Consider the following 24,722-nt stretch of genomic DNA (forward strand, 5'->3'; position numbering starts at 1 on the left):
TTTAAGGACAAACAGGGAAAGGGAAACCAGAAAGAGCAGAGGAAAACTAGTGGTTGGCAGTATCAAATGATGCATAGGGGTCAAATGACCTAGAGACAGAAGTGGCTACTGGATTTAACAGCAAGGACATCATCTTCAGCTATTTTCCTCATCTGTGGGCACTAGTTATAATTAATAAACTGCATGCCAGGAGCACACAACAGTGTCAAAGGTGGTATGTTTTCAGTAAAATTTAACAATTAATTTACTATTCAAGCCACAAGTTCTTTCCAACATACTATAGCCATAATGAACTTCTAAAAATTTTTTTCCTCAAAAAAAAAAAAAAAGTCTTAGCTCTTTAATTCAGTTCACCACTTTTTATGGTACGCATTTCTTTCTAGACCGATTGACAGGTTTGATCGAGACAGACCACTGAGAGGACGTGGAGGCCCAAGAGGGGGCATGCGAAGCAGAGGCAGAGGTGGCCCTGGGAACAGAGCTTTTGACGGTTTTGACCAGAGAGGGAAACGAGAATTTGAGAGATACGGTGGGAATGATAAAATGTAAGTTTCTTTGTAATGCTACTTTCTCTTTAAGATCTCGATGTAATATATGGTGTGAATCTGTATGTCTTAATATTTAGTTGACTTAATACTAGTATGCAGTTATTCCTGAGGGAGCTGATCCTGGGGCAGCTTTTCTGATCTACTTTTCTAATTTGGAGATTGACTGGAGACTAGTTTCTAGTTTAAGGGAATGTTCTTTCTTTGTCTAGAGCAATCAGAACTGAAGACAACATGGGTGGATATGGAGTTCGCACCTGGGGATCAGGTAGAGATACCAGGTATGGTGCAAATATGTATCTTCTGTGAACCTGCAATTAAGTGGAAATATCTGGCCCTTTATTTGCCTGTCTTGAAGAGTATATCCTCTGTGGTATGCTTGTGGTGTCTTTATGTTTGTGTGCTTTATGTAGAAATTGAATTTAAGCTTTTGTTTCATGAGATAACTTTTTAAAACAGGTTTGCTATGTTGTAGTTAGATTTGAAACCACTTTCAAAATTCTTTTGTCTTATTTTAGCCAAGCAAATCTGTATATTTGTTGATATCCCAAGCACATGGCACTGTATATTTACCTATGTGTCAGATTGCTTTTTTAAAATTCCTGGATATTCTATACTTTATTTCTCTGTGACTTTGCAAATTTTTATGTATATTGCATCTTGATCTTATAAAATTATTTGCACATCCAAGCTTAATGACAAGTTTCACCTGAGGTTCAAATCTGGCATTTATCTGAGGTTTTATGGTATCTCAGATTTGAACCAGTTTTGCTATTTAGGGGAGGTCCTTGGTTCTGCTGTTTCTGTCATTTCAGGGCTGCAGGGAAATATGAGGAATGAGTTGCTCCAGGATGTATTATAGGGCAGGCTTTACACAAATTTGAAGGCTTGAGGAGATCAAGACTTCCACATTTCTTCTTTTGAAGAATTTAAGTTTTTTACATACACTTATTTTTCTTAAATTTTTATCCTTAAAAATAAATGTATATGATAACAGCAAATGTAAAGTTAGATTTACTGCCACTGCATATTTGTGTTGTCCTTAAAAAGAAGCTTGTTCAATGTTTACAGATCTTTTCATTTTGTTTTGTTTTACTGTGATAATACATTTTTCAAAACATGCAAGTACCTTCTGAATCATCTGATTTACCACCTTACTTAATACTACCACCTCATTTCAGTTTGCATTTCAATTTAAAATCAATTTGGCTCTAAATGATTACTTACTCTAAGAGGTAAGTATTGGCCTTGGAAGAGACCAAAATGTGCTCCTAGTAGCTGGTCTGTCCCAATGTTAAAATGACACATACCCCATGGCACTTACTTTGGATTGGTTTGTGAGTTACAAAGTCAAAGCTCTTAGGTGATAATAATCTGTAATTGAATGGGTTTTTGTAGCATAAGACTTTAAATTCTTATTTAATACATTGAGATTTTGATTTGCCACCATGATATAGTCCAGTCATGTGCCTAGTCACTCAGTCATGTTCAGTTCTTTGCGACCCCATGGACTGTAACCCGCCAGGCCCCTCTGAGTTTCATGAGAATGAAATTTCTTTTGCTAATACTTTTTTAAAAAGCAATATTCATATAGGATTAATATCAACATAGAAATTAAGCTTATGCAATTAAAATTCAAATTGTTTTTCATTGTGCTCTAATTTCTAATCTGTAGATTGTATATTTAGATGTGATGGTACATAAATTTATGTTTCAAAGCCTTATTTTTCTGGTATCACCAGCTTTTGGTAATGCTACACATTCTTTTTTAGGGAATGTTTCCACTTTCTTGCCATTTTTTAAAGTTTGATATGGCATATTCTTATCTATTATAAGTCATTTAGGATTTACATGTTGAGAGTTTTTATGGTCCCTGTTAATATTTGGAATTTCCTAGGATAATAAGGGTGTATTGGAGAAGGCTATGGCACCCCACTCCAGTACTCTTGCCTGGAAAATCCCATGGATGGAAGAGCCTGGTGGGCTGCAGTCCATGGGGTCACTAAGAGTCAGACACGACTGAACGACTTCACTTTCACGCATTGGAGAAGGAAATGGCAACCCGCTCCAGTGTTCTTGCCTGGAGAATCCCAGGAACGGGGGAGCCTGGTGGGCTGCCGTCTCTGGGGTCACACAGAGTCGGACATGACTGAAGTGACCTAGCAGCAGCAGCAGCAGCAGCATAATAACAGATTTGAATAGTTGTTCTGGTCCTTTCCAATATGTTTTTAATTTTAGTCCATCAATAAAAACTTGTATTTATCAAATACTTTTTACATTTTTGGGAATTATTTATATGGATTAACAATTAAGAGCATTTTTTTCTCTTTTTATTTTGATGTGGATTACTTGTATGTACATATTAATTCCTTGAGGGAGAAAGGACATTGAAGTGTGTTTTTCTGTCTTGAATATAGAAGGGCATTGATGTAAACAGATTTGTTTGACTAGACTGGTTCTTGCCGCTTTGCAGTGACACGGACCCGACTGCCCCCATGGAGGAGACCACAGTGGTGGAGGAGTCCCTGGGCCCCCTGGAGGATGAATCTCCAGCTAAGTGGGTATTTCATTCATTTTCCCCATTGGGTTGTTGGTCTTTTTCTTAAAGATTTATAAGAAGTCTTCATAGAACAGGAAGCTCAGCCTTTTGTCATATCACAGAGGACTGATCTTAATGTATTAATGAATAATCAAACTACTTAATTCAAATCACCAGCAGCCTGTACTGTAACCGGTCTCTCTCTCATCAGTACCCCCATGTTTTGTCCTTTTATTTTCTTCTGGTCCCTCCTTCCCTCTTTTCTTCATGGAGCTTAGTTCCTTAGTCCATCTCTAGCACCCTTGCCCTTGGTGTCTATGAGTACCTTGCTAGCAGAATCCACCTCCTAGACCACTGATAGCCATCTGCCATCTCTCTACTTGCACCCACAGGCTGAGTACTGCAAGTCCCTCAGCAGGCTGGTGGGAACTCCTGTAAATTCCTGATCATCGCATTTTGAAATGAGCCCTCAACACTGCCCAGCAATGCCCATTTCTTGGATTCACTCTTCCCCCTCACCCACTACAATGACCAGTTCAGTTCTTCTTGTCCCCTCAAAGCCCTAACATTGCTTCCCACTTTCTCCTTCTTCCCACACTCACACCTCCTCTTTTATTTTCTGAGTACAACTTTGCTTCCTATGTCACAGAGAAATCAGAAGCCAGTAGGGAACTTCACAGTCTCCTGGGCTTCTTTCCTCATGGTAAAATAGAGGTGCCATCTCTCCACCAACCTCTTCAGCCTTTGGTTCGTATTTCCTTCTGACTTCACTGAAATCTCAGTTAGCTCTTTCCTTTTTAGACATACTCACCTTCTTCCCCCCAAATCTGGTCTTCCAATCAGCATTTTATATGTGCTAAGTCTCTCTTGTTTTAAGCCTCTCGTTGCCCCTACATTCTCATTCACCTTCCTTTTCGGGGTTGTGTGCACTCTTTCCTCATTTCTTCCCCTTTAATTCCCCTTCATTTCATCCTCACTTCTTTTGAAACAGTCACCACATGTCTCCAGACCTAACATATTTCAGTCTACAACTTTCTTGATCTCTCAGAACGTTTGACTTTACAAGCATACCTCAGAGATATTGTGAGTTTGATTCCAAACCACCTCATTAAAGCTCATATCACAATAAAGTGAGTCACACAATGGTTTTTGCTTTCCCAGTGCATGTAAAAATCATGTTTATACTATAGCGTAGTCTATTAAGTGTACAATAGCATTGTGTCTAAAAAAAACCAATGTGCATACCTTAAGTTAAAAATACTTTATTGCTAAAAGATGCCATCATTGGTGTCTTCAGTGAGTTATAATCTTTTTGCTGGTGGAGGGTCTTGCCTTGATGTTGTTGCTGGTGACTGATGGAGGTGGTGGTTGTTGAAGGTTGGGGTGACTACGCAGTTTCTTAAAATAAGACAACAATGAAGCTTGCCATATTGATTGACTCTTCATTTGAACACTTTGAGGCCATTATAGGGTTATTAGTTGGCTTAATTTCAATATTATTGTGTCTCAGGGAATAGGGAGGCACCAGGAGAGAGATGGAAAGACCAGTTAGTGGAGCAGTCAGAATCACGTATAGCAGTTACTCACTATGTTCATTGTCTTGTGTGGGTGCAATTGGTGGATTCCAAAACAACTACATTAGTAATGTCTGTGGATCTTAGATCACAGATTATCATGACAAATATAATAGTAATGAAAAGTTTGAAATATTTCAAGAATTACCAAAGACGCAGAGACATCAAGTGAGCAAATACTATTGAGAAAATAGTGCTGCTAGCCTGGGCTGCCACAGATATTTAATATTTTAAAAAGGCTCAACCCAGAGAATCTGGGCACTCAACCCAGTGCTCTGTGACAACTTAGAGGGGTGAGATGGCATGGGAGATGGGAGGGGGATTCAGGAGGGAGGGAACATATATATACCTGTGGCTGATTCATGTTGATGTATGGCAGAGGCCAACACAATATTGTAAAGCAATTATCCTCCGATTTAAAAAAATAGGTTTTTTTAAAAAAGAAAATTTTGTGAAAAACAAACAAAAAAGGCAGACTCTATGAAGCACAATAAAACAAGGTATGCCTGTGTTGATTTCCACTTAACCACAACCATCAGTTCTTCCCTTGCAGGCTTAGTCTTGTCTTTCTGCTCTTTTAAAATGTTGAGTTCCTCAGGGCTCTGCCTTAGGCCCTCTTCTATGTGTCTGATGTCTGTTTATAAGGTCTCATGCACTCCTGCAGCTTGAATTGTCATTTATCTCCTGACTCCGGAACATATACCTCTGGCTCCAACCTTCAATATGGATTTAGGCCCGTGTGTCCATCTGTCTCCTGGACACCTCCCCATCGACATCCCAAATGCTCCTCATGCCCACTGAGGCCAGAACTGAGGTCCACAGGCCCCATCTTCAGTGTGTGCTTAATCACTCAGTCGTGTTCGACTCTTTGCAACCCCATGTACTGTAGCCTGCCCGGCTGCTCTGTCCATGGGATTCTCCAGGCAAGAATGCTGGAGTGGGTTGCCATGCCCTCCTGCAGGGCATCTTCCCAACCCAGGGATCGAACCCAGCTCTCCCGCATTGCAGGCAGATTTTTTTTACCATCTGTGCCACCAGGGAAGCCCGCATTCTCATGTTTCTGTCTTTCAGAACAGCATCAGCACTTATCCAGTTGCATAAACCAGAAACCTAGGAGTCATTCTTGAGATTTCCTTCCTCTTGACCTGCTGTCTCTCCAGAATTCAACCTGTCACTCTACCCTGAGGATTTGTACCTTTTTATATCTACCATCTCCACTCACCACCTTAGTCTCAGCTACTGCTGTCTGCTCTCTCACCAGAGCTCCCAAGGGGGCTCCCTGTATTCTCAGCTTCTATCAACCTGTTCCACCCCAAAGTGGCTTTCACACTGCCATTCTGATCGGCATGCTCCCACTAAGACCCTACCCCCAGTGGCTTCCTGTCCTTTTTCTGTCCCTTGCCCTGGCCTGCGCAGTCCTGTGTGGTCTGACCCCCAAAGAGCCCTCCAGTTCAACACGCCTATGCCTTTTCCGCATGTTTACCACATGGCCCTTTTTCTTGTTTGCAAGCACCTTTCTCTAGCTCCTAAGACATACCTGCCAAAAAGCTTTCACAAATGCTGTTTCCTTGTTTTTCTATACTTCTCCTCTACAGCCTCTTCACCTATTTATTTAACTCTTCTTACTCATCCTTCCGCTGTGAAGAGGCAGGGTGTCCAGTGGTTAAGAGCAGAGACTCTGAGCCAGTGTTCTGGGTTCAAATCCTAGCCTGCCATTTACTAGTTTGGGCAAGTTATTTCATCTTTCTGTGCCTCAGTTCTTTCCACCTGTAAAATGAGAATAATAATAGCACCTACATCTGAAGGCTGTCAGAAGGGTTGATTAGGTGTGCATGAGTTTCAAGTAGAGTGGGGCCAGCTATATAAATATCTACTATCATTATTGCTACTTGTTACAAGAGTAAAGTGCTGCAATGATTGATGATTGTGAAAGCTGTTAATTTACTATTCAAAACAACTAAGAAGTATATTTAATTAAAGAAATAGATTAATAGTTAATATGAATATTTAGACAGCGAGTTAACTAAAGAAATAGATCAACAGTGTATATGAATGTTAAGAAGTGAGTTAAACTAGATACCCTCAGAAAAATTGGATCCTTTTTGAGCCAGTAAACCATTTATACAAGTTCAGATAATATAAGGCAGAATGAGAGTAAATTATAGCATAATTATAACCTTTAGAATTAATTGAGGTATTCTAGCATTCATAGTGTTAGACAAAATCTTTCAATTAAATCAGACAAAATAAATACTTAATGATTCTGGTGGCAGTCTCTTTGTCTGCAATATCCTGATGGAGCTAGTCAGCAAATCTCTCTCTCTCTGCTGACCATGGTGGACAGTGAGCATCCATTTAGATTTGCAGGAGCTGCAGTGCACAGCAGCTGTGCTCTAGTTGCTGAGCACACTGAGAAATTCATGTTTCTGCACTGCCTTGTCAAATTTTAAAATTATTACTACTAACATTTCTAATAATACAATTACAGTTTTTTATAGTTTCAAAATGAGGCTTGTAAATACATCTAAGGATGGAGATGCGCTCTGGTCTCAGCTTTGTCTGGATATTGATCAAGCCAGAATGTATATTCAGTGAGACTCTTGGTTTCATACTTACCGCTGTGCTCAGTTGCGTCTGAATCTTTGCACCCCGTGGACTGTAGATTTCTGCTTCTGCTTCTCTGCCCTTGGAATTTTACAGGCAAGGATACTGGAGTGTAGTGCCATTTCCTATTCCAGGGGATCTTCCCGACCCAGGAATCAAACCTGCATCTCTTGGGGTCTCCTGCATTAGCAGGCAGATTCTTTACTACTGTGCCACTTAGTTGGTAAATTTAATGTACCCTCACATATGCTCAAACCTATGACTCAGAGTGCATAGATTTTCCTCAAATTGGACACATTTTGTTGACAATTATATGTGTTATGACCTTCCTTCCTTGATTCATTACAGAAGTATTATATGTTTCTTGTATTGTGGTGTGCTAATGTCCAAGGATACCTGTGACAACTGTGTTTTGCTTTAAGAATAAATTGAACATTTACCGAGCATTTTTTGTATGCCAGCAACTGCTCTAAGTGCTTCTATGGTTTAACTCACTTAATCTTTTGCTGCTTGTGGAGGAGAAGGTACTGTTAATTATTCTACTGCTGAGACGTATAGGTTAGACAACTTATTTTTTGTAGGCAGCAGAGCCAGAATTTGAACCAGCTCTTGTAGCACAAACATTCATGTTCTTAACTGTACTGAGTGGCACGGGCGTGCTCTGTTGTGTCCGACTCGTTGAGACTCTGTGGGTAGCCTGCCAGGCTCCTCTGTCCATGGAATTTTCCAGGCAGGAATACTAGTGTGGGTTGTAATTTCCTTCTCCAGGGGATCTTCCCGACCCAGAGATCAAACTTGCGTCTCTTGCATTGACAGGTGGATTCTTTTCCACTGAACCACCTGAGAAGCCCTATACTGAGTGGTAGGAAAGGTTAAGAATGCCATTTAGATTAACTTGCTATTAAGAACTGCAAATGGGAGAAGGTGGTTCTGTAAGCAGGGAAAGAGCTACCAGGATCACTGAGGATTTCCCTGTTCAGTAATATGGATCAACAACTGCCTTCCTTCCTTAAAAATTATTAACCATGAGAAGAGAATGGTGAGGAAGCATTATTAAAAAATATCTGCAGTGAATTATTTTGTACTTTGTTTCCAAGCATATTTGCTTAGACAATGAATATTATTATGTACTGAGTTTTCTGAATGCAGGACTATATCTCTTTAAAAATTTTTATAGCAAATTTATAAGGAACTCAAAGGTTATCATGAAATTCTCTTCCCTTTCAGTGCTTTGGAAGGAAGTAGGTGGTATTATTTACATGCTAGGTTAGATCCATGTGCTCCAGTCAGGTATTCACTGAGTAAAGTTTTATGTCTAAAACCCACTTTTCCTTGACTGACATATTCAGGTGAAAAGATAACTGCCTGAATGGAGGTTTCGACATTTGAATTGAAGATTTTTATGCTTTCTCTGTCCGTATCTCAACTGTCTTCCATCTAAGCATTTTTTCTGCCCTCTTATTCCCTACATAGCATAGAGGCTGAATGTGGGCTTTGGAGATAGAATGATTGCATGTGAAACTTGTTAGCTATTTGTTAGCTATATGATCTCCCTTGATTTTCTTACCTGTAAAATGGAGCTATTAATTTTATCGAACTTGTGGGATTAATTATCACAGGCAAATTAATGTAAAGCACTTTGAAGAGTATCTGGCACCTAGTAAACATGCAGTGAATGTTAGCATTATTACCCATTTATTTCTACATAAAGGTAACTGTTGGTAAAACAGCTTTCTATTTCTTTTGTAATTTCACTCATTTAGAAATAAAATGTATTATTATCAATTTTGCATATAGCATTGTTCTCAAGTCATACATTTGACACCTTATGTTTATAAGCCCTTTTGATGGAAAATTCTCTCCAAAATTTTTCTGTCATAAGCCAAAATATAAAATATAAAATAAATATAAATATTTATTATAAATATATTTGAATTATTCAAAAATGTATTTATTATAATATATTTGAATTATTCAAAAAAAGGGTTGTTGACTTTAGACTGATAGCAGTTATGATGCTTTTATAACTTAGAAATATACTTGCATTAGTCCTTCCTGAAACTGAGAATTAGCTGTATCTCTTGTTGAATATCCAGTCCTTGCTAAAGTGAAGTGAAGTGCAGTGAAGTCACTCAGTTGTGTCCGACTCTTTGCAACCCCATGGACTGTAGCCTACCAGGCTCCTCCGTCCCTGGGATTTTCTAGGCAAGAGTACTGGAGTGGGGTGCCATTTCCTTCTCCAGGGTATCTTCCCGACCCTGGGATTGAATCCGGATTGAATCCGAGTCTCCCGCATTGTAGGCAGACGCTTTACCCTCTGAGCCAAATGTGGACTCCACATTTTTAGTCTTTGCTAAAATGACAGAATCCATTCTCACTGAATTTTTTGGAATTTATTAACTTCTATTAGATTATCTTAGTTACGAAAGAATCCTCAAATTTGTAGCATCCAGTTCCACAAATTTCTTTTTTTTAAATTTTCTTAAATTATTTTTTTAAATTTTTATTTTTACTTTATTTTACTTTACAATACTGTATTGGTTTTGCCATACATTGACATGAATCCACCACGGGTGTACATGCGTTCCCAAATATGAACCCCCCTCCCACCTCCCTGCCTATAACATCTCTCTGGGTCATCCCCGTGCACCAGCCCCACAAATTTCTTAATTCTGTCACAAAAAGGCTACAAAACCCCTCATGACTCCTTAATATTTCTTTGTTTTTAGCTCTTTTTGCTAAAAGTTATAGAAAAAAATGTATATTGAAACTGCAAGTAAGTAATTGAAATTGAATTGTTACCAAATCATGGTCGTTCTTGTTTCATAGATTCTCTACCCACTTCTTCTACTCCCAGGATATATTACATATCATCCAAAAATGTTTCAGAATAAAGAAAATAACTGGAATATCATTATCTCATCTAAAATTTTTAAGCAATCCCTTAATCTCATTAAATATCTAGTCAGTTTCTGAGTTTCCCTGATTATCTTAAAATCTTTTCTTAAAACAACTTATTTGTTTGAATTAATATTGAAATATACATTTTAATGGGTATGTTTTTAATATATTTTTATTAGTAAAACAACATTATTGAGGTATAATCTGAATTCGATAAACAGCACGTATCTAGTATATACAGTTTTACAGGTTTCAAACAATCAAAGTAGTAATGAGCACATCTGTCAGTCCAGAAAGTTTCTTTGTATCCCTTTGTAATCCCTCCCTCCTGCCCCTTCCCCTTAGGCAACCAGTGACCTACATTTTTGTCATTAGTTTGCAATTGCTATAATTTTATATGAATAGAATCATACAGCGTGTATTCTTTTTGTATTCTTTTTTTGTCTATATTATTTACTAAGCATGCATATTTTAAGATGCATCCAGGTTGTCAAATGTGTCAACAGTTTCCTCCTGTTTATCCACTTTACAGATAGACCAATATTTGCTTAACTATCTACCTGATGATGGATCATTTAGATGACTTACAGTTTTTGCTATTATAAATAAAGCTTCTGTAAACATTTCTGTGGATATACATTTTCATGTATATCTCTTTGATTTCATCAATGAGCCAGTGATGGTTTAGTAGCATATTGTTTAGCTGCCACGTGTTTGTGTTTTTTAGAGTCTTTTTCTTGTAGTTTATTTCTAATCTCCTTTCATTGTGATCAGAAAAGATGCTTAATATGGTTTCTATTTTCTTAAATTTAGCAAGGCTCACCTTGTGGCCCAGCATGTGGTCAGTCCTGGAGAAGGTTCCACGTGCACTTGAGAAGAATGTGTAGTCTGCTGCTTCTGGATGGGATGCTCTATAAATATCAATTAAGTCAAACTTATCTAAAGTGAAGAACTGGCTTTTAGTTTCATTGATCTTTGCAGTTGTTTTCTTTGTCTCTGTTTCACTTATTTCTGCTTTGATATTTATAGTTTCTTCTACTGACTTTAGGTTTTGTTTGGTTCTTCTTTCTCTAGTTGTTTTAGGTGTACGGTTAAGTTGTTTAGTTGAGATTTTTCTTGTTTCTTGACCATTCTTCTTGTTTGGACCATTGAACTTTCATTTTCATTTGTCTGTATTTTTTTTAAATTTTCTCTTTGATTTCTTCAGTAATCCATTGGTTGTTCAGTAGCATATTGTTTAGCTGCCATATGTTTCTGTTTTTTATATTTTTCTTGTAGTTTATTTCTAATCTCAGCATCATGATCAGAAAAATTGGTGGATATGGTTTCAATTTTCTTAAATTTATCAAGGCCATCTTGTTCCCCAGCATATGGTCCATCCTGTAGAATGTTCCATGTGCACTTGTGTAATCTGCTATTTGGGATAGAATGCTTTATAAATATCAATTAAGTCCATCTGGTCTAATGTGTCATTTAAGGCCTGTGTTTCCTTATTAATTTTCTGTCTGGATGATCTGTCCATTGATGGAAGTGGGGTGTTAAAGTCCCCCACTATTACTGTAGTTTTTAAAAAATTATTGTATTATTGTCAATTTCTCCTTTTATGGTTGTTAGTATTTGTTTTACATATTAAGGTGTTCCTTTGTTTTTGGGTGCATATATAATTAGAATTATTATATTTTCTTGGATTGTTCCTTTGATCATTATGTAGTAGTCCTCCTCCTTTGTCTCTTGTAACAAGTCTTTGTTTTAAAATCCATTTTGTCTGATATGAGTATTGCTACTCCAGCTTTCTTTTCATTTCTGTTTGTGTGGAATACCTTCTCCCATCCTCTTACTTTAAGTCCGTATGTGTCCCCAGGTCTGAGGTGGATCTCCTATAGACAGCATATATATGGGTCTTGTTTTTGAATCTACCCAGCCAGTCTATGTCTTTTGGTTGGTGCATTTCATTATTTTGATTAATCAATAATTGCATTAGTTATCAATATGTATGTTCCTATTACCATTTTAAAAATTGTTTTGAGTATGTTTCTTTAGGTCTTTTCCTTTTGTTGTTTCCTACATAGAGAAGTTCCTTTAGCATTTGTTATAAAGCTGGTTTGGTGGTGCTGAATTGTCTTAACTTTTGCTTGTTGAAAAGTCTTTTTATTTCTCTGTCAAATCTGAATGAGAGCCTCACTGTGGAGAGTATTCTTGTTTGTAGGTGCTCTTTCATCACTTTAAATATTTCGTGCCTTTCCCTTCTCGCTTGCAGAGTTTGTGTTCAGAAATCAGCCAATAACCTTCTGGGAGTTCCCTTGTATGTTACGTTATTTATCGGTTTTCCCTCGTTGCTTTTAGTATTTTGTCTCTAATTTTTGTCAGTTTGATTACTGTGTGTCCCAGTGTGTTCCTCCTTGGGTTTATCCTTCCCGGGACTCTCTGTGCTTCCTGGACATGGTTGACTATTTCCTTTTCCATGTTGGGTAAGTTTTTAACTATTATTTCTTCCAGTGTTTACTTGGGCCCTTTCTCTCTTTTCCTCCTGGGACCCCTATAATGCAAGTGTTGGTGCACTTGATGTTATCCCAGAGGTCTCTTGGACTGTCTTCATTTCTTCTCATTCTTTTATCTACATTTTGTTCCACAGCAGTGATTTTCACCATTCTGTCTTATAGGTCACTTATCCATTTTTCTGTCTCAGTTATCCTGTTACTGATTCCTTCCAGTGTACTATTCATCTCTGTTCATATGTTCTTTAGTTCTTCTGGGTGTTTGTTAAATATTTCTTGCATCTTCTCCATTTCCCAGCCCCCTGCCCCCAAGATCCTGGATCATCTTCAGTATCATTATTCTGAATCCTTTTTCTGGAAGGTTGCCTATCTTCACCTTTCTGTAGCTTTTTTTTTTTTCCTGAGGTTTTATCTTATTCCTTCATCTGGGACATAACCCTCTGCCTTTTAATTTTTGTTTAACTTTCTGTGATTGTGGTTTTCATTTTGAAGGCTGCAGAATTATAGTTCTTCTCTCTATAAGTTAATTTTTAACAACTGTATTTAACTGCCAAATCACAAAATTCCTGAAAAAAATATTGGCTGTTATTACTTCAGTTCAGTTCAGTTCAGTTGCTCAGTCATGTCCAACTCTTTGCAACCCCATGAATCGCAGCACGCCAGGCCTCCCTGTCCATCACTAACTCCTGGAGTTCACTCAGACTCACGTCCATTGAGTTAGTGATGCCATCCAGCCATCTCATCCTCTGTCGTCCTCTTCTCCTCCTGCCCCCAATCCCTCCCAGCATCAGAGTCTTTTCCAATGAGTCAACTCTTCGCATGAGGTGGCCAAAGTATTGGAGTTTTGGCTTTAGCACCATTCCTTCCAAAGAAATCCCAGGGCTGATCTCCTTCAGAATGGACTGGTTGGATCTCCTTGCAGTCCGAGGGACTCTCAAGAATCTTCTCCAACACCGCAGTTCAAAAGCATCAATTCTTCGGCACTCAGGTTTTTTCACAGTCCAACTCTCACATCCATACATGACCACAGGAAAAACCATAGCCTTGACTAGACGGACCTTTGTTGGCAAAGTAATGTCTCTGCTTTTGAATATGCTATCTAGGTTGGTCATCACTTTTCTTCCAAGGAGTAAGCGTCTTTTAATTTCATGGCTGTAGTCACCATCTGCAGTGATTTTGGAGCCCCCAAAAATAAAGTCTGACACTGTTTCCACTGTTTCCCCATCTATTTCCCATGAAGTGATGGGACTGGATGCCATGATCTTTTCTGAATGTTGAGCTTTAAGCCAACTTTTTCCACTCTCCTCTTTCACTTTCATCAAGAAGCTCGTTAGTTCTTCTTTACTTTCTGCCATAAGGGTGGTGTCATCTGCATATCTGAGGTTATTGATATTTCTCCCGGCAATCTTGATTCCAGTTTGTGCTTCTTCCAGCCCAGCGTTTCTCATGATGTACTCTGCATATAAATTAAATAAGCAGGGCGACAATATACAGCCTTGACGTACTCTTTTCCTATTTGGAACCAGTCTATTATTCCATGTCCAGTTCTAACTGTTGCTTCTTGACCTGCATACAAATTTAGTGCAAGCCAAATCCAGCATGGCATTATAGAGTAGTAGAACATGTTTCTCTGTTATTCATATTTTTAAAATTTTTTCTTAATACTAATAGTGAGAGGCAGAGGTTTGATCAAATTCAGGCTTGACTTTTTGGTAAGATTGTTGCAAAGTTTGTGAAAGGCTACTGCTTATCATTTCCTTTATCCATTGATTTATTAGGCCTGCAAATTAGTGATATTCTAATTCTATCATTCTTTCTTTATTTTAAGTAACTGGGATGATCTATAAAGGAAAACTTACCTAGAACTAGTTGATTACAGTGAGGTGTAAGTTTGTTAAGGAAATGAAGGATAATAAAAAATATTTCACTTTTACTCATTTTCAGAATGAGTTGGCTCCCTCATATCTTTCTAAGGTGCCAGTGACTTTTTTTAAGTGTTGTTATGAACTTAGAGATTTAAACATATCTGATGTGTTTTAGTCCACTGAGATTTTATGCTTATTGGCACTTAAACTGATCCATGTTTTGACTGAAGGGAGCCTCTTCAAGTTGATCCTTGATGCTTTTGACACACATTCAGTAATCTTGGATAGCTTGCTTGCTCTCTGGCAAGACATGTTTATGACTCATCATCTGTAGTTCACACCTTATACTGAGTCATTTTTCCAGGGAGCTAGAGTCCTTTAATAGAATATGGTATTTAGAATTGTATGGTAACACTTACACATGGAATCTAAAATGTGATACCAGTGAACTTATCTATGAAACAGAAGCAGACTCACAGACATAGAGAACAGACTTGTGGTTGCCAAGGGGGAGTGGGTGTTGGGGAAGAGTAGATCGGATGGAGTTTGGAATTAGTAGATATAAACTATTTTACATAGAATGGATAAATAACAAGGTTCTACTATATAGCACGGAATTCAATATCCTGTGATAAACCATAATGGAAAAGAATATGAAGAAGAGTGTATAACTATATATAACTGAATCACTTTACTGTTTGTTGTAAATTAACTGTACTTCCATAAAATAAACTTAAAAGATAGATTATGGTATTTAGAAACCATAATCTAGGCACTGGGGTTACTTACTACTACTAGATTCTTAACTGTTTCTAGTACATTTAAGTGGATGAGCTGAGAAGGTACACATATACACAAACGTTTTTATGATAAAATATATTATGAGTTTATTCATTATTTTTATTTGAAATTTAGGAGTATAAGATTTTAGCTAAACTATCTTACATTTGTTTTTCTTTTTCTTCCATGCTGAAAATCCCAGTTGTCAGTAACATTGTACTATCATTTGCTACACACACGACAAATATTCATAACATTACCAACACTATCTTCAGTAACATGATTATTAAAAAGTTATATATAGAGATGAAAAATCAAATTTATATTTCAAGGCACTTTAAATAGCTTTTTTCTGATGCTTTTTTCGCCAGTGTGGAAAACAATTAGGTTAATTTGATTAATCTTGTTCCCAAATTTTAGATATTGAATTTAAATCTGTTTTATGATTATACAAAATATTTACATGTTTCCAAAGTATTATCTGTTAAGACATGATATTTTCCAGTTAGCATATATCCCTGTTCTTTCCCTGGTGTATATTATGATTTTATTTTAAAAATCTGTGTATATATATTTGTATGTTGTATTCCTTAGGTGAATGGAAACATATATTCTACCTTGCTGTTTTATCAGTATATCCAGGAGGTGCCCCATAGCAATATATTTATTTCTGATTCTTTTTTTAGCTGCTTAGTATTCATGTTTGATGTCTATAATTTTTCCACTAAGATTTTCTCCGGATGATTTTGGGTCATTTCCAGTATTTGAGATTACAAAATTTAGTATCTTTTTATATTTTTGTCAGTGTATATTTGGGATATGTCTTCATTTTAAATATTTATTAATTTGACTGTGCTGGGTCTTAGTTGCTGTACACCAGATCTTTTATCTTCATCACAGCATGTGAACTCTTAGTTGCAGCATGTGGGATCTAGTTCCCTGACCAGGGATTGAACCCCAGGCCACTTGCATAGGGAGCATGGAGCCTTATCCTGTGGACCACCAGGGAAGTTGCTGGGATATATTTTCATATTAGTATTTTTCCAACATTGCATGTGTGAAAATTTGCAAACACACCTATTCCTACCACCTAAACTGACATAGAATTTACATATTGTGAAATGTGCAAAAATAAGTGTACATTCATTGTTTTGACATTTGCACTTTTTTTAGTTGTGTCATTTATTTATATTGAGTTGTAAGCATCCTTTTTGTATTCTAGATCTAAGTCCCTTATCAGATAAATGGTATGCAAATATTTTCTCCCATTCTGTGAGTTATCCTTTCACTTTCTTGATGGTGTCCTTTCACAGCATGCAGGTTTTCAGTTTTGGTGATGTCCAGTTTATCTACTTTTTCTTTTGATGCTTATGCTTTCAGTGTTGTGTCTAGGAAGCCATTGCCTAATCCAAGGTTTATGCCTATATTTTCTTCGAAGAGTTTTATACTTTTAGCTCCTATACTTATGGTATGAGGTAGAAGTTCAACTTAATTCAAAGGAGAAATAAGTTTTCAACAACTGTTGCTGGGAAAACTTAATATCCACGTGTAAAATAATGGTCTTTGGCACCCTGGTCAAAAAAATTAATTGTTCATAAATATGAGGGCTTATTTCTAGACATTAAATTTTGTTTCATTGTTATATATGTCTGTCTTTTTTAAGAATTCATGAATTTAAGGAGGACATTTACAAAAGAATGCATTTGTGACTCACTGTTTATAACCTCTGTTCATGGTTCTCTATATATGTTTTGTCTCAATAGCTTCTCCCATTTGTTTCTACAATTATCTCATTTTGTATGTAATGCCATATGGGAAGGGAATGCTTGGTGGTGAGTATAATATTAATGTCACTGGGATGGTTCTATTCCCATTTTTCAAAGACTGCTTTGAACACAGACAGGGAGTATCTTCAGTTGGTAGTGATGGCATAAAATTATGAAAATAAGGAAGCTTATGGTTCAAAGATTTTCTTACCTTATTTAAATCTGAGATGGAGTTCTGTGAAAGTACATTAAACTAATGGGTATGACTTCCTCTTTCATAAAATAGACATTTCAGACCTATCAAAAATTATTCTTTATGATTATACTTCTTTATAGAGTTCCTGAGTTGGAGATAGAAGAAGAAACTCAAGTTCAAGAGATGACCCTAGATGAGTGGAAAAATCTTCAAGAACAGACCAGACCAAAGCCTGAATTTAACATCCGGAAACCTGAGTCTACTGTCCCTTCCAAAGCAGTGGTGATACACAAGTCTAAATATAGAGATGATGTAAGCATGATGTTTTATACCTAGAGGTAATCTTCATTGTTACCTTATTGAAAATGAAATGGAACATTAGTAGCTGACATTCTAGTTTCAACATTATAGTAATCAGATGTGTCTGTTTCAACCTAAGAGTAACCATGCATGCCTAATTTTACTGTATTTTTATTAAATGAAAAAAAAAATTGACCCATTAATACTTGATCCAAAGCAGTTATAGTGAGCACATTTTCTGCTCACTCCAGAACTGTGCGAAGACTGTGCTTACACTGTGTGTTTTAGTTGCATTTCAATTTTGTGTCAAAAGAGAGATCCAGAATGTTTCCCTGAATGATGCCATTTCATAGGATAACCACTAGGCATTTTCGTGATTAAATTAGCTTCAGTTATGATTCTCTTTTTTAAATTCAAGTATAGTTGATTTACAGTATTTTTATAGTTTCAGGTGTACAGAAAAGTGATTCAATGTTATTTTTCACAGTTCTAATTCTTAATAAGTGTGTTTAACTGAAGCTAGTTGATCACTTTAAACCAGTCAGAGTTGGGTGAATCCTTTCTTGTGATATTGCAGTAGCTTTGCTCCCTCTGCAGAAATTCGCCAGAGGACCCCTGAAGTCCCTCCCCCAGGACAGGCACTGCTAGCATGGCCAGCTATCCATTTGGGATTGCTAACTCATTCTTAAGATCGGATTTTACATGGTTTGTGTTCACCTATTTGTTGGCGGCTTCAGCTTTGAAAATATCTTACAGCATATATTGATAAGGATGGTCAGAGAGTTATTTAACCATATTCTATTTGCATTCCTAAACTTAAGGGAGGGTACACTGATGCATTGTCATTTTAAAATTTAGAGTTAGTATCATTCAGTCGCAGCTATTTATCTTGATACCAGTCTCTGTGTCAGTGATGGTGGTGAGCATTCTTCCTCTCTGCTTGATGTTATTCCTTGATTTTCCATTTGAAAATCAGGAGTTTTATACTATGTAGATTTGTCTGTGTTCCCATTTACATTTTGGTTAGTTATATTCTTTTTATGAATAGTTTCTCTAGGGGATCACTTATGATACTGGATTCCTTCCTACCTCCTCTTTCCATCAGTCCAAATTCCAGGAGTCTGTGTTTTGAGCTGTTCCTCTAGAAAAGGCTTTTGTACACATACAAGGCCAGAGCCTTATTCTCTCAGAAAGCTCTGTGAGGTCTTTTTACAAGTCTATCAGCTAGTTGGGTTGGGTTTTTTTATTCCCTATCCACTTACTTCTTTTGTAAATAAAGTTTTGCCTAAAACAATTGTGCTGTCAGGATTTAAAATGTGCAGCTGACATGTTAAGTAAAAATAGAAGCTGTTCTTCTTAATCCACACCAGATTCATCTTTGCTGGCTTCTGAGAGAGGTCTCCTGGAATCTTTGAAGCAACTGGGTTAGCTGAGTCATGGAGCTTGGTCTCAGTAAGGCACACATCTTTGGTACTTATTAACCTTACAGCATTGATGATTTCAGCCAGGAATTGTTCTTAAAGAGACAGAAGCCAAATCGTGGTGTCACTACTTTGTTCTGGATACACTAAAGAGAACAAAAGCACTAGAATAATACCTCTTGTTTCCTTGGAGCTCTGTTCTTGCCAAAGTTAAATCCTAACAGTAGCCTATGGGTAGAACGGGCCCTTAAAGCACTTTGGCCTGGCAGTTTGCTCACTCAACTTCCCCTGCAAGCGGTGCCTTCTTACTGGGAAGCTGTGTCTCTGCTGAGGTGCCTGGACAGCCAACTGTTTTCTAAATCAGGCAGTAGTTTATTATTTTGCCTGTTACATTTTTTGTGTGTTTATCTTGTTGTCAAGAGTGCAAGTGTTCCTGAATTGTTCTTTCCTTCATCTTTTTAGCTTCAAGAGTACATCTGCCTAAGGACACAAATGTTAAACATGAAGCCTGGAGTAAACACATGGCCAAAAGGGATACGTGCTCTGGGAGATTTGATTCCATTTGCTGGACAAGCAAATGGATGTTTAACCATATAACACTTTGGAGATTCTCATCCGTAATCATTGGCCTATTTTCTGCAGGTTTATATTTCTCTGTAGGTTTATATTTTACTTACAAGTGAGAAGTTTCTTTCGTTGTTAGGAATTGAAACCAAATCAAATTTGAAGGTTTATTAATACAGTTTTATCAAGAGACAAAACTAATTTGACCTCTTGATTCATGTCTGACTCTTGTGATCCCATGGCCTGTAGCCTGCCAGGTTCCCCTGTCCATGGGATTCTCCCGGCAAGAATACTGGAGAAGGTTGCCATTTCCTTCTCCAGGGGATTTTCCCAACCCAGAAATTGAACCCAGCTCTCCTGAATTGCAGGCAGTTTCTTTACCATCTGAGCTACTACAAGGGAAGGCCCCATACAATAAAATGTATATTCTCAAAGAATTTTAACTAAGGCGGTTTTTAAAAAGCAGCCTGAGTTCTTTATTTAGCCTTGGTAGCAACCCTTAGATAATCATACTGTTGTTACTCTTTCCATATATTTTGAGTCGAAATTATTTACTGTAAATCATCCTGTTTTTGACATATGGTATTTGTACAGTCAGTACCCATGTTGAGAGCAGTTTCTCCATCAAGTTCTTTTCTAGGAAGGTGAATTTTCCTTATTTATCAAAGTAGCATTTGTGAACAAAACAAAAGGCAGGAACTAAAACTTTTCAGTCTTAGCAAAATACACTTAGATATGCAACATCTATAGGATTTCTGTTAGTCATGTTAAATCTTACATCTTAACCTACTAAACTGATAGAAATTTGGTCTGACTTGAAGTAAGTTCAAAAATGCTTGAATTAAGACTATGACACTACTGTGTATAAAGTAGGTAACTATTGAGAACCTACTGTATAGTTTAGGGAACTCTGTTCAATACTCTATGATAATCTGTATGGTGATAGAATCTCAAAAGAGTGGATTTATGCATTTATATAGCCAACAGGGGCTTTCCTGGTGGCTCAGCAGTAAAGAATCCAGCTGTGGTGCAGGAGACACAGTTTGATCCCTGGGTCAGGAAGATCCCCTGGAGAAGGACATGGCAACCCACTCCAGTATTCTTGCCTGGAGAATCCCAAGGACAGGGGAGCCTGGCGGGCTACAGTTCCTTGGGTTGGAGTCAGACACGAGTTAGTGACTGAACCACAGCAATAGCGGACTGACTTTGTGGTTACAACAGAAACTACCCCAGCACTGTAAATCAGCCACTCCCATTAAATAGAAAAAAGAAGGCCTGTCAGTATGAGAACGTGTGGCTGCAAAGTGTGCAAAACCCACGCAGCTGGAAGCAGAGCAGCAGCAGCATCTTCCCCTGCTCAGCCCAGCGAGTGTCCATGGAGACGGCCGTGTGTACGTTCTGTGTTTGATGCTGTAACTGTGTTTCAGATGGTAAAGGATGACTATGAAGATGATGCCCACGTTTTCCGGAAAGCGGCCAATGACATCACATCCCAGCTGGAGATTAATTTTGGTAACCTCCCTCGTCCCGGGCGTGGAGCCAGAGGTGGCACACGGGGAGGCCGGGGAAGGATCAGAAGGGCAGAAAACTACGGACCCAGAGCAGAAGTGGTGGTAAGTGTGTATATTCTAAATCCTGGATGGTTTTCTGAAGTGAGAGGATGAAGATGCCCTGGGCCTACATAGTTTGATTTTGGAGGATCATCAAGTTCTGCCTGATCTAGATAGAGGACGTTCTTTCTCCTCTGTCTAGTGTGGGCCTCATGTTAGAGTGTTTGGAATGGTCATCAGCATGATGGGCATCAGTTGGATACAGACCATTGTGTAGCCCTGGCCTCCTGGGTCTCCAGGGAAGTCTGTCTGCTATGATTGTACACTCAGAGCTGGAGAAAAATTCACGCATGTGCATCAGATGAGGTCCCCAGGCTTGGTATTGAATTAGATCAACTGACAGTTGCTTACTACGGTGTAAGCAACCCTGTGCCCTGATGCTTTCAGTGTAGACAGAATCATTCCAACAGCTTCAAGGCAACCTTTTCACGTCAAACCATTCTTTGCCACTCTTCAGTCGACACTGCCCTACTTCTGGGACAGACAACCTTGTTCCTTACTCCATGGGGCCTTTCTGCCTGCTGGCCTTCCTCCTACCCCTTTGCCTGTTTACCTAGGCTAGATCCTCTAACCTCCCTTCATCAGAGGAGGCTTCCAGACCAGGTCAGAGTCCTTCCTTTCTTTGAAACACCGTCTGCATTTGTAATTGTACTATCGCTGGTACAGTTGCTGGTCAGCATCTGCTGTCTCCAGAAGACAGATTGGTTTCCCCAGTGCCTAGTATAATATAAGCTGTACTAGACGCTTCATCAGTGTTTTATGAACAAATATACCAATACCTGTTTAGTGGGAATTGGGCACAAGGTTCAGCGGCCAGCAGAGGCACCCATGCTGTCCTTGTGAGAATGGAGAAGCCCCTTCTTTGTGGCTGATCTTGGAAATAGTCCTTTTGCTGCCGATTCCCTTATTCCAGGGAGCAACCCCTGGGAGGAGTCTAACTTGTTATACTTCAGCAAGAACGAAAACAAGTGTTTTTTCTTAAATTTGAGGCCAGTTGGGAAAAAGGATCTAGTCTGGAAATAGAAAATACACACCTGCCCCTTTCCAATAGCAGCTCTGCCACTGTGGTGCAGTGTGGCTATCTGGTGCAAGGGACCCTGCCACCCACCTGGGCTCTTCCAGCTCTGCACCACCCTCAGGCTCCACCCGCCTTCACAGTTGCATTGTGTCAGAATCCTGTTCTTTTTGCTCATTTGTTGTGGTTATCTCCAGAAGTTTCTCTTCTAGAAGACGTCACATAACTGTAATGTGTGCATGGCCACCAAGTTGCACTGGACACCCCGACTGTGGGCCTCTATTCCCAGGCCATGTGTTACTGATGTGACCAGTATGCTCCTCCTGCAGGAGCTCTGTGGGCTCCTGAGGGTAGGACTGTCTTTAACCATCCTTGTATCTCCATGTAGCAAACATTCTGTCATGTTTATCGGATGAAGGAGGAGCTAAAGGGTCCAGGTGGTGCTAGTGGTAAAGAACCCACCTGCCAATGCAGGATACATGAGACACGGGTTTGATCCCTGAGTCGGGAAGATTCCCTGGAGGAAGGCATGACAGTCCACTTTAGTATTCTTGCCTGGAGAAGCCCATGGACAAAGGAGCCTGTTGGGGTATAGTCCATAGGGCTGCAGAGAGTCAGACACAACTGAAGTGACTTAGCACACATGCACGCAAGGTGCAAATAAAGGATCACAGTAAGGGTTTGTGGGAGTGAGGGCCAGGGTAGGGCGTGGGGGAGGCAGGGTGGCAGGCACTGCCAGCCATTCTGCAGTGGGGACAGAGCGGGTCAGAGGAGGGAGAAGCATGCTTCTGTGCCCCCCTCTGCAGGGTCTTGGCAGAACTTGGCTGCAGCTCAGAGCAGGGCCTCACATGGAGTGACCCTGCCACTCTTCTCTTCCCACTGGGCCTCTCCCTCCCTCGTTTGGGCTGCTTACCCCTACTCAGTTAGCTCCTTCGTGATGTTGGGAGGGATTGGGGGCAGGAGGAGAAGGGGATGACAGAATGGACGTGAATCTGAGTGAACTCCGGGAGTTGGTGATGGACAGGGAGGCCTGGCATGCTGCAATTCATGGGGTCGCAAAGAGTCGGACACGACTGAGTGACTGAACTGAACTGAACTGAGAGAGTAGCACTTTTGCACCCAAGTGGGAATGGGTGAACTGACAGTTGGTTTCAAAACTTCTCTTTTTTAGATACAAGATGTTGCTCCAAACCCGGATGACCCTGAAGATTTCCCTGCTCTGGCTTGAGACAGCCCAATTTCCCTGGCAACTTAAACAGCACTGGCATACCTATGAAGAGACTTTTCTTGCTGTGGGGAAGAGAGTCAGACTCTAAGAACAATAGATGTTGCTTTTTCCCGTGTAATTTGAACTCATTGTACTCTTTTTGGTCTGGGTAGTTTGTGGGAACAGGGATTTCTCCAGACACCTGAAGAGCAGCAGTTCTGGCTGGGGGTTAGTCTGGCACTTTCCCAGGAAGGTAGATAATGGTGATTATTTTTTTATTTAATGAATTCCAAATGTAGTTCGGAAATAATGTTTAAAACCTGTACATAGAGATTGTATTGAATCCTCCACAAAAGCATGGAGAGTAAAGCAAGTTGTAAAATAGAATCTATTGAGACTACTTAGTAAATTGTATAGATACCGGAAGGCTGTGTCCTTCAGTATTAGAGGAAATACATATAATTCTGCTATTAATTTAAAGCAGTCACAGCCTAGTTTTCAGAGACCAAGAAATTAAAATACAGTTCTATTTACCATTTACTTGTAAATGTTATATTCTCCTGGAATTTTTTTGGTTTTTTATTTAACCAATACTTTTAAATAGCTATTGTGCACTCAAAGGTTACCACTCTGTGGCAGAGAATTAGGGCAAGTATTGGGGTTTTTCATGGTGATTTAAACTACCTCGTGGTTTCTGTGTGTATGTAACACACGCATACACACATGCTTAGTATAAATGTGCATATTTAGTGTTTGGGTGGTTTTTAGGATGAGTATTAAGTATACGATCTTTAAAATCATGTTATTTAACCCACCAATCAAATGAAAAGGGGTCCAGGGAAAAGAGTGTTGCAGATTTTCTCCCTCAAAGCTAGTGTCAGAATTCAACACCTGTGTACAAAGGCTGTCTGTCCCTGTCCTGGGCAAGACTTGTAAATAACACTGAATACCCATATGCAGTTTTTCTCACTCAGCCCTGCGCCAGTTCGAGTTCCTCTTTCTTGCCTTTGGAGCATGTTAGGGTTAGCCCTAGCCCCACTAATCAGCAGGGCTGAGACCGGGAGGCCCATGGCGGTTCAGCTAGCTGCTTGTGGGTAGTGCTGCGATGGTGGCTGGGGCAGAGGCAGCTGTTAACAGCCCCGGAAGCTGGGGTGACACTCTTCCCATTTTACTGAAGAAACTGGGGAACAGTCACAAACTTGTTACACAGTTGATATGTTCATGTTGGAATCTGAACCTTGGTCTCAGGATTTGTGCTTTTTTTTGCCTTGCTATACTGTCCAAGATGACAGTTCTGAACTTGAACCCAAGTGTAAATAAAGGTTGGTATTCCCTCCTAA

General features: G+C 39.0%; 1 protein-coding gene across 1 annotated transcript in view; it reads left to right on the plus strand.

The window, feature by feature from the left end:
* The window catches only part of HABP4 (hyaluronan binding protein 4), a 36,072-nt gene extending 11,350 nt beyond the window's left edge, over positions 1-24,722 (plus strand). The window contains exons 3-8 of the mRNA XM_018052483.1: positions 384-545; positions 758-826; positions 3,019-3,102; positions 17,406-17,577; positions 20,978-21,163; positions 23,347-24,722. Coding sequence (XP_017907972.1) covers positions 384-545; positions 758-826; positions 3,019-3,102; positions 17,406-17,577; positions 20,978-21,163; positions 23,347-23,403 — 730 coding nt within the window. The 3' untranslated portion in view covers positions 23,404-24,722. The remainder of the gene's footprint in view (positions 1-383; positions 546-757; positions 827-3,018; positions 3,103-17,405; positions 17,578-20,977; positions 21,164-23,346) is intronic.

Source organism: Capra hircus, chromosome 8 (assembly GCF_001704415.2).
Source record: "Capra hircus breed San Clemente chromosome 8, ASM170441v1, whole genome shotgun sequence".
Classification (NCBI taxonomy): Eukaryota; Metazoa; Chordata; class Mammalia; order Artiodactyla; family Bovidae; genus Capra; species Capra hircus.